Source organism: Vombatus ursinus, unplaced genomic scaffold (assembly GCF_900497805.2).
Source record: "Vombatus ursinus unplaced genomic scaffold, bare-nosed wombat genome assembly UNPS02013931.1, whole genome shotgun sequence".
In the NCBI taxonomy this organism is placed as follows: domain Eukaryota; kingdom Metazoa; phylum Chordata; class Mammalia; order Diprotodontia; family Vombatidae; genus Vombatus; species Vombatus ursinus.
In genome coordinates this window covers 1,988,302-1,998,061 of record NW_020953709.1, presented here as the reverse complement: position 1 = coordinate 1,998,061, position 9,760 = coordinate 1,988,302, and the positions used below count along the sequence as shown (strand labels likewise).

Genomic DNA, 9,760 nt, shown 5'->3' with positions numbered 1-9,760 from the left:
GGGGACCGTGCTTCCACTGTCGGTCAGCCTGGGTCACCTACAGGCTAGGCCCGGGCTCTTCGGGGGAACACGACAGCTGCCTGCAACTAGCTACAAGTGCAGTTACAGGGAGGAGAGATTCTTCTGGGTGTGCAGGGGGGGAGAGGCGTGTGTGAGCGTGAGTGCGTGAACGTGTGCGCGTGCGGCATCCTCTCCCCGCAAGCCTTTGAGCAGAGCTGGACGGTCACTCGAGGGTGAAGCCACAGCAGATTCCTGCAAGGCCTGGCTCAGCCCTCCTGGTCAGTGAGGCCCCCTCCAGCTCTGATTCCATGCTCCCACTGGGGCAGAAGAGGCGGCCCAGACCCGAGGACTGGCCATGGTGGGTGTGTGTCTGTCGTAGGCCATCTCTGGCAGCCCCAGGACCACCCCCTCAAGGCTCCCGGCCACAACAAACACCTCTCTGCTGCTAACAGCCCTCCCTCTTTTTCTCCAAGGGAAGCTCAGAGCCCTTCTAACAAGCGTTTCAGCTACAGAGACAAGAAAACATTCGTTTATTTTTTTTAATGAAACTAGATCACTGCTTACAAAAACCTGCACAATTCCTGTGCCCTTCCCCTCTGCTCAGCCTCCCCTAGGAGTCAAAGCAAACTGGATGTGGGGCAGGCCGAGAGTCCCAAATCATTTCTATTTAAAAGGGAAGCTCTGGGCGCCCCAACCCCTTCTGTGGAGCCTCTGGGGCAATGGCTCATCACAGCACCCCGATCCATCCTCACCATGGGTGCCTGCAGGGGGCAGCCCATGCCTCCAGGACAGTCAGCACTGGCTGAAGCCACCATTCAGACCAGAGTGAAATGATGTGAGCGTCCCTTTCCAAATTCCTCCCCCCTCCCCCCCCCCCACCCCCCACCCCCACACTACCCACTACGGGACGAGGCCTCAGCTGTTCCGGAAGGGACGGGGCCTACAGGCTGTAGAACTTGAGGCTCCTGTCCATGCCTGTCGAAGCGATGAACTTGGCGTGGTGCCCAAAGGCCACCCCCGTGGTCAGGCCACTGTGCTCTGAGGGGAGAGAAGATGCCCATTACCACTGGAGGAGTGGCCGCGGGGGTCTCAGAAGGCGCACAGTCCCCTCCTCAGTCTGCCCTTCCCTCTCCAGAAGCGCTCCACAACAGCAGGGGCCAACGTGACCCAAGCCACGCCCTCTGACCTCCAGAAGTCTGGGTGTGAAAAACCTTTGCACTCAATGATCCCCATAAGGGTTATATCCAAGACACGGAGGAAACCAGCTCAAGAGAGTAAGACCAAAAGCCATTCCCCTGCGGATTGGTCAAAGGAGGTGGACAAAGGGCTCTCAACGCAAGCCCAACCAACCCTAAGCTTTCCCCTCACCCCAGCAAACTGGGACAGAAGATGGTAGGAATGGTCTGTGCTGGAGGGGCTGTGGAGACAGACACACTCATGCATTGTTGGTGGAGCTGTGAACTGTCAACAAGCACTTATTAAACACCTTCTGTGTGCCAGGCAGCAAAGAAAAGCAAGAACAGCCCCGCCCTCAAGGAGCTCACAATCTAAAGGAGGAGGCAACAGGCAAACAACCACGGACGAAGAAAAGCTAGCCTAACTCTTCCGAAAAGCAGTCTGACCCAGACATCTACACGTCCAAGGGGGTCAGGGGCAGAAGCAAGATATTTTCATCAGGACTTCCTGCGATGGGATGTCACTGAGCTGGGAGAAGCAATGGAGAGCAGAGTACAGAGAAGCGTGGCAGACCCAGACGAGCCGGCCGTCTCTACCTTCAGAAAGCTCTCGGTGTCGTCCCTTCTCTGCACCCAGAGGTCGCGCCCTGCAGGCAGGACCTTGCGTCGAGGGAGCCTTCCCGGCGCTCTCCCTGCCTCTGGGGCCACCCCACTCCAGCCTATCCTCCATACACCCAGGGGCCATGGAGAATGAAGACCTTCCTACCTGTGAAATGGAGGATTTCTGTCCACTGCTTGCAGATGTAGATCTGAACATCAGTGCCTCCCAGAGCCAAGTATGTGCCGCTCTGGTCGAAGATCAGTGACTTCACCTGCCACAGAGAGACGGGGAGAGAATCAGGAGTGGAGGGCGGGGGACCCCAGGCCGGGGGTGACGGATGGACAGAGAGAGGACCGAGGATCCAGCTCAAGGCGGGGACAGAATCACCCACCCACCCACCTCAAAGTTGTTATCCAGCTGCAAAGTCTTGAAATTCTTGAGTTTGCGAAGATCCCAGAGTTTGACAGACGAATCATCGGCCGCAGTAGCCAAATAATAACCATTCTCTGAGAAGGCGATGCTGGTGATGGGGCCAGAGTGTCCAGGGAAATTGGCCACATTGGTGCGTTCCTGCAGTCAGAGAGAAGACAAGTTAGCTAGAGGTACTTCTTGGGGTCTGACCACAGAAGGGAATATAGGGGTATTCTAGAGAGAAGAGACACAGCCAGGGAGGCCTGCACGGGCAAGGCACCCCACGGATGCAACGGAGGGTGACGGCAGCCCATCTCTCCACCTGCCGCGGCTGCGAGGCACACTAAATCACGCTGATCAAACGCCTACCTTCAGGTCCCAGATCTTGATTTGGGAGTCCATGGTCCCTGTTCCAAAAATGAGCCCATCAGGATGGAACTGAGCACAGGTGAGAGCTGCAGAGGGAAAGGAAGACAAGTTGAGTCCGTGCCGGCCTGACCGTGACAAAGGGGAAGGAGAGGAACTGGCAGGCCTTCTGGGCCACTTACCGCAACCCGAAGTCTCATCAGTGACCTTGGTGAGCACTCGTCCCGTCTGGATGTCCGAGAAGGCCCAGTACTATAGACAAGCAAAGATGAGAGCGTGGGGATGCAGCTGCCCCTTAGAGAACACAAGTACCATGGAGACAGAGGGGGCTCCATGATTTAATGTCCCCCCAAAAGGCAACGCTTTCACTGCTCGTGGTCACATGGGCTTGCAAGGATTTGAGGGTTTTGGCACCCCAATGACTCTGAAGAGGAACTCACCTGATCGTCAGAAGAGCTCAGGAGGTAATCGCCTGTGGCGTGAAGACTGAGGCCTGTCACGGCACTCTCATGTGCCCGGACAACTTGCACACAAGAGGCGTTGGGGACCGACCAAATGCGGATGGTGGCATCCGGGGAGGCAGAAAACACTAGATCCTGGGGAGAAAGAAAAGAGACGAGAAATCAGAAATGAACTAGACAGAACATGGGACTACAATGAATGGAAACCAAGGACGGCCACAAGTCTGGGGCCCCGTCTTCACCACTCCTGATTTTGCTTATTGGCTCACCCCCTTAAAAAAGGGCCTGTGTCTTTCCCCAGGTTTGGGGAATGTTTTGGGCGTCCTTCCCACCTCCTGCCTTTCTGGTCTTCATGCCGCTGCCTGAAGGATCTTCCTGACTTGCTGCTCTCACCCTACCACTAGGCAGACGCCATCAGGGGACTCCCGATGCCCACCAAATAAAGGGTCAGCAACATGGCTCCCACTATTTCCCAGCCTTAGTTCATTCCCTCCCCTTCACATGTCTTACGTCTGGCCAAACTATTGCTGCCCTTTCTGCCTCCCCATGCCCTCCAGGACCATGGGTGGCCCTCTCCTGTGCAGATGCTACCATATGTGCTGGAAGCTCCCCCAGAGCCCAGGTCTGTGCTCAGTGTAGATGGTGGAGGGTAGATCATCACTCTGCCACCTAGCGGCAGAAGTAGGGAAGGACAGGCCAATGCAGAGGAAATGAATTTGTTTCATCTTTGGTTTTCCCAGAACAGGACACCTTGTGATGAAAGGTCATTAATGATCCTTCCCACAGGCTGGGTACAACAGACCTCAAGGAGACCGGACCAACTTCAGAGTCCACTCGACCCCCCCAACCACTGCTCCTAGTTTAAAGGACCCAAATTCCACGATCGACTTATTTTTTTTGGTGAGACAATCGAGGTTAAGTGACTTGCCCAGGGTCACACAAGATAGTAAGTGTCAAGTGTCTGAGGTCAGATTTGAACTCAGGTCCTCCTGACTCCATGGCCGGTGTTCTATCCACTGTGCCACCTAGCTGCCCCCTCAACTTCTAAACAGAGACAGCGGTCATTAGTCAAATCAAAGAACTATGGACAAGCATCAACACACTCAGTGACACTGGGCTCATCAAACTAAAGCTAGAACGTCCCCGAGTTCACCTCCTCCAACGCCCCCATTTTACTTATGAGGAAACTGAGGCCCAGAGGTGATGCAACTCGCCCAGAGTAACCCAGGAATCAAGAGGAGGCAGAATTTAAACCCAGAGCTCTTCTGGCACCGACCACACCGCCTCCTAGCTGTGGTGTCTGTTTATTAGCCCTCTGACAGAGGTCACAGCAAGGACACACAAGGGACACTCTACAGCACCCAGCGGCTTCATTCATGGGTGTGCCCACTGAGGCAGCGCAGCAGGGCTGACCCTGGTGAACGCTGAAACAAAGACAGCCCAGCAGAAAGAGCAGAACTGTTATTTTCCCCCCATGTGTGATATGACGAGGAGGTTTCCTCTTGGAGTCTGGCCCCTCGAGCCTTTAAAACGCTCCCTAGGAGCGTGACGGCACTCTGAGGGGGCACAGGGGCCCTTGGTCAGAGGGAATGCTCACGGGGCCTCAACAACTCCTTCCCCACCTCAGGCTCGTTTTCCCACTTGTCAAATGACAGGGCTGAAGGTCCTTCCAGGTCTGAGAGCCGGAATCCTCTAAGTCAAGCCCAGTCCACTGAAGGGACACTACGGGAAAGGGCAACCACTCTGACCTCTGACCTGCATACCAACCTAGGCAGCCTGGTGACCACTGGCCTGTGGAAGTAACTTCCAAGTGACCGAGGCCTACAAAGCTGCTCCCAAGAGATACTCAAAAAGCGACAGCCTTACCTGGGATGGGTGGAACACCACGCTGGTGACCTTCTTGGCGTGGCCTTTGAGCGTGGCCAGGATCTGCTCTGAACTCTTGTCGAAGACAACAACATTTTTATCGGCCCCTCCTGAGAATGACCCACATTCAAAGAGCTGTCAAGAAGGGCCCCAGGACACCCCTCCTCACCCCGTTTGATAACGCCCTAGGGGCCCCACCCTCCCGAGGCCCTGGGGAGAATGAAGGGGGGCAAGACCCGGCCACCCCATGTCTTTCCTTCTACCAAGATGGGTGGGCTCATCACTTACCAGTGAGGATCTTGTTGGTGTCTGAGGGGCAGAGGTCCAAGGCAAGGATTCCCGGGATGCTGGCACTGTGCAGCCCCTTTACAGAGAGAAGGGTGGCTCACCAACCCAATTTTACCTGAGGTCATCCCTGATCCGAGGCCGGGGGGACAAGCGTGGCTTCTGCGCCCCCTTCAGTGCCCCGTGACTCAAAGCCTGCACTGACTTATCTCCCTCCAAACGCTCTCCTTTACTAATAGTCAGGAATTTCTCATTCTGCTCCCGGCAGGGACCGTACCAAGGGGAAGAGGCGGTCTGAACTGAGTGGAGAAAAGGAATGTTCAGACCACTCTTCTGAAAGACAATGTCCCTCCCACCCTGATCACTTGATGCCTCCATGCAGGAGGCCCAGGGCCCTGGAATATTTCCACCAGGACACCAGCATTCCATCTCTCTAAAAGGAGAGATGGGCAGGGGGCAGGAAGGAGGAGGCCCTTCTACTTGAGGACTGGAGATGAGGCAGAAGCAGAGAAGATTCAGTTCTCAAGGGTCACAAGAAATACCACAAAAGGGCCTGGGGTCCAGCTTTGAGGCGTGCCACTCACCACGTGAGATGCCACCTGCCGATATTTGCTGAGCTCCTCCGGCTTCACCAGCTCCTCCGGCACTGTCTTCCCTCTCTAACAAAAAGAACAGCCCCGGAGGAATGCTGGTGAGTGGAGACAAAGGTCCCTCCTGAGCCCCCTCCCTCCAAGGTACTGCCCAAATCCTCCCAGGTGCAGGACTTACCTTTTTACGCTCCGTGGTGAGCACCGTTGCTTTGTCTTGAAGCTGGAGAGGAGAGCAAAGGACCATGAAACCCAGGCTACAGACCCCACTACTCACCCCGCGCAGAGGCCCACGGGACTGCCAGTGACCGGGTCACCACCCATGTCCTTCTCCAGACCCAGAGACAATAAAGGGAGCCGGGGCTCAGTCTGACACTCAGACACTAAGCCTTTATCCAGGCAGCCATCAGGGACAGGAGAAGGGAGGCGAAGGCAGAAGACACAGGAACTCTGCTAAGTTTAAAATGGGGAGTCAAGGTATCTACCTTCTGGATAATCTCGGGGGTCATTCCAACCAGCTCTCCCAAATCCATTGGCTCACCAGCACCCTAGAGGAAAAAAAGCACGGCTGAGAGGGGGCCCAAAGTGAGGCCTGGACAGGTAGGAGGCCCATCAGGACTCAGCTGTGGGCACACACAGTCCTGGTCAGTGGAGCAGCTGGACAGAGACACTCACCACCACGCTGGGCTGGGAGCTGGGCACGGCCTGGGGGACAATGAGACCAGCTTGGGGCTTGAGTGTGGCCAGAGCTTCTCGGGCAGCAGTGACCTCCTTTGTGAGACGGGCGATGACACGGCAGGCAGCATCATGCTGGTAGAGCGCGTGTGACAACTCCTGGCGGGTGGTCTGCAGCTGCTGGCGCAGGGTGAAGCTGTGGAGCATGACCGCGTCCTTGGAGAGAAACGGGCTGGGGTGAGAGCAGAAGCAGCTGGCCCGATGCCAGGCCAGGCCACGTCTGTGGCCGACGCTGCACCAGGAAGAGAGCGAGACGATGATTAACGGAATTCGAGGGAAGCTGACGTAGAGGCTTGGGGACAGCCTGTGTGGGTCCTTCCGAAAGCCCTCCCCTAGCCCAGTCAGGCCACACTCCTCCAGGAGCAGGGTTCAGCCAACAGGCAGACGTCCACTATCAAGGATTCCTGGGGCCTCTGCTAAGAGGAGCTGACCTGCCACTTGTTCTCCTTTTGGGGGGGCTATGATGCTCCCACCTTGTCACAACGTCTGTGGGCACCCAAGAAATAAGAAGCCCTCTTTTTCCACACAGCCCCCTTGTACCAAAGGGTACAGCTAGAGCAAACTGACAAGGTCACTTTTACAACCCCAACCCCTCTCCACCCGGTCTAATTCACACTTCTGAAAAAGAAAAAACGGGCTTCTTAAGACCGCCTTCCCCACTAGTGAGCACTCTTTGGTTGTCCTCATCTCCAGCCCACACACAACCTCGCACCCGCTGCCCTGCACTGGAGAGATGTTTTCCCTTGGTGCTCTCACCCATTCGTCTTGCAGGGCTTTCAGGATGGCTGGGATGCTCGTGGCAGATGGTGGCTTGGGCCGGATGGGGTGGGCAACTGTCCAAGAGACAGACAGAGGTTCTTGATAAATTTCCAGGAAAGTCTACCCCTCCCATGTCTTTTCCCTTCTGGTCCCTTTTTTCCTTGGCTTTTCCTCAAGGCTATTACTAGCTGTCACATCCTCCTCAGATCCACTCCCTACTGGAGCCCTGGCCCCCCTGGACACTGGGATGGGCAGACCCTGGAGGAGGCACCTTTGATGTCAATGAGCTGCTCCTCAGACAGAGGCTGGTTGTTGATGGGGTCGGTGCCATTCTCTGCAATATACTTCTCAATAAGCCTCCGCTCGTACACGTGGTTGGAGACGGGGGATACACAGGGGTGCTCTGGCACCTCGTTGGAGACTGTAAAGAAAGAGGACTTATGAGTGTAGTGATAGAAGGGGCCCCAGGCCAACAGCTGCCACGTGCCTTCCACGAGGATTTACTGAGTGCTTACAACAGGCAAGGCACCTCGCCCCCTTCCCAAGCCGGACCAGAACCCTGCCACCAGGAAAGCCTGCCCAAGAGGAGCCACGGACCGCGTCAGAAGCCAGCTGCTCGGAGCAAAGGACGCTCCCTAAGCATTCGCTAACCTCCCGTCAGTCGGTACCTGTCCAATGCGCTTCTCGGTAATAAACAGAGTCGTTTGTGTTTGTGAAACACTGAGGAGAAGCACAAAGAGCTCTGGGCTTTGAACTCTCAGACCTGCCGTGTCACACTGGGCGACACATTCGGCCTCTCTGCTCATCTGTGAAACAGGAGAACAGCACCCACCCCTTAAAGGGCGAGAGGATCAGATGAGAAGCTTGGAATATCGGAAACACTGGGAGAGTCTCTTTTGAGGCAGTGGGGTGAAGCGACTTGCCCGGGGTCACACAGCTAAGTGTCTGAGGCTGGATTTGCACTCAGGCCCTCCTGATCCTAGGGCTGGTGCTCTAACCACTGCCCCACCTCGGTGGGTCGCCGCGGCCTCCTCCGACCCTGGGGCAGCACCTGACAAATGTCTGTCGCATTAATGCACCCAGAAAGGAAGGTCGGGGGAGTCCGTGGGCCAGGGCAGGCCGGCGGGGGCTCCCCGGGGCAGCTTCTGAGGATCTGAGGCCAGCCCCCCCCTCTTGTGGAAGCGGAAACTGCGGGGTCAGCCCCCCGCCCCCAGCCAGGGTCCCAGGGCGCCCCCAGACCCCATCTTCCGGCCCCTCCCCGGGTGGCGCAGCGGGGTGGGGGGGGTGAGCACGCCTACTGTGCGCCGAAGGAGATAAGGACCACCCCGCCCCCGCCTGTGCGCGCCCCCGAGACTGGCAGCTCCCGGAGGGCAGGGGCGCCCGGGGCCGTGCCCTTGCTCCCTAGGGCAGAGCGCCGTGCGCGGCACGCCGTCGGCGCTTAATAAATGCTTGCTGACTGACGGACCGCTCTCCAGGCCGCTGACGCGCCGGCTCGTGGGCCCGGAGGCACCGCGTCCAACCCTCCCTGTCCCATGTTACAGACGAGGACACTGAGGCCGCGGTGGGAGGGCCGCCCGGCCGGGAGCGGGGGCCGGAGGCCACTACTCACTGGAGCAGATGAGGGACATGGCGCCGCCGCCGCCGCCGCCGCCGCGCTGGGGATCCCTTCCCGCCGGGCTCTGCTTCCGGGGCCGCGGGCTCTACTTCCGGTTCTCCCCCTCTCCCGGGGGTGGTTCCGGTTCGAGGAGGGAGAGGGGGAAAGAGGAGGGCCGGGAGCGCGGGGCTTCACGTGGGGGAACCCGTCGCGCGCGGGATCCTGGGGCAACTAACGGAAACGGGCGCTTCCCGGCATGCAATGGGCCCGGAAGGAGCCCTCCCGCCCCCATCCGGACTTTCCGGAGGGCGTTCGGTTTCTTCCGGAAGAACACGGAGTCAGGAACTACATTTCCCATGATGCAGACGGACTAGGACGCGTCCAATTCCCGGGAGGATTACGGAGAGGCTGAAAGATCGCGAGATTTAGTATTACCGGCCTTCGCCTCGCCGCTTCCCTGAGTCACTCAATTTGTTTGGAACGGGGGGGGGGGGGGGGGGGGGGGCCGGGACCCCACAGGCTTGGCCTGGATGAGACGTACTAATTTTACATCTAAAGATACAGGACCACAAAGATGGAGCAGGTCGGAACCTCAGACAGCACCCAGACCGCCTCCCTCCCATTTTACAGATGGGTACACTGAGGCCCGGGGAGGGGAATGACGCGCCCAGTACGGAGCACATAATACCTTTAATAGCTTTTCATATCACATTCAGGGGTGACAGCCCAGGGCCTGGCACGCACGAAGTAGCTGCTTACTAAATGCTTGCTGGCGTGCCTGGGTAAAGACTGTAGTTAGCACCTGTCCTCATGCTCCGCAGTGCCAGGCTCCAGCAGAACCGCCTCTGCCTTCTAGGCGTTTACAATCCATCAGTTCCCTGGGGGACATAATGCCAAAGTGTTTGCAAAACCTTTAAGCT

General features: G+C 57.5%; 1 protein-coding gene across 1 annotated transcript; it reads right to left on the bottom strand.

The window, feature by feature from the left end:
- Nucleotides 1-879: 879 nt before the first annotated feature.
- On the bottom strand, nt 880-9,085 carry PRPF19 (pre-mRNA processing factor 19). Its single transcript, XM_027858914.1, has 15 exons — nt 8,856-9,085; nt 7,518-7,667; nt 7,244-7,320; nt 6,428-6,643; nt 6,238-6,300; nt 5,934-5,975; nt 5,750-5,824; nt 5,169-5,244; nt 4,881-4,990; nt 2,994-3,149; nt 2,736-2,805; nt 2,557-2,642; nt 2,176-2,346; nt 1,942-2,047; nt 880-1,038 (listed from the first exon to the last, which is right to left on the bottom strand). The coding sequence occupies exons 1-15, from the start codon at nt 8,872-8,874 to the stop codon at nt 941-943; spliced, it is 1,515 nt and encodes a 504-aa protein (XP_027714715.1). The 5' UTR covers nt 8,875-9,085; the 3' UTR covers nt 880-940.
- Between the last annotated feature and the right edge of the window lie 675 nt (nt 9,086-9,760).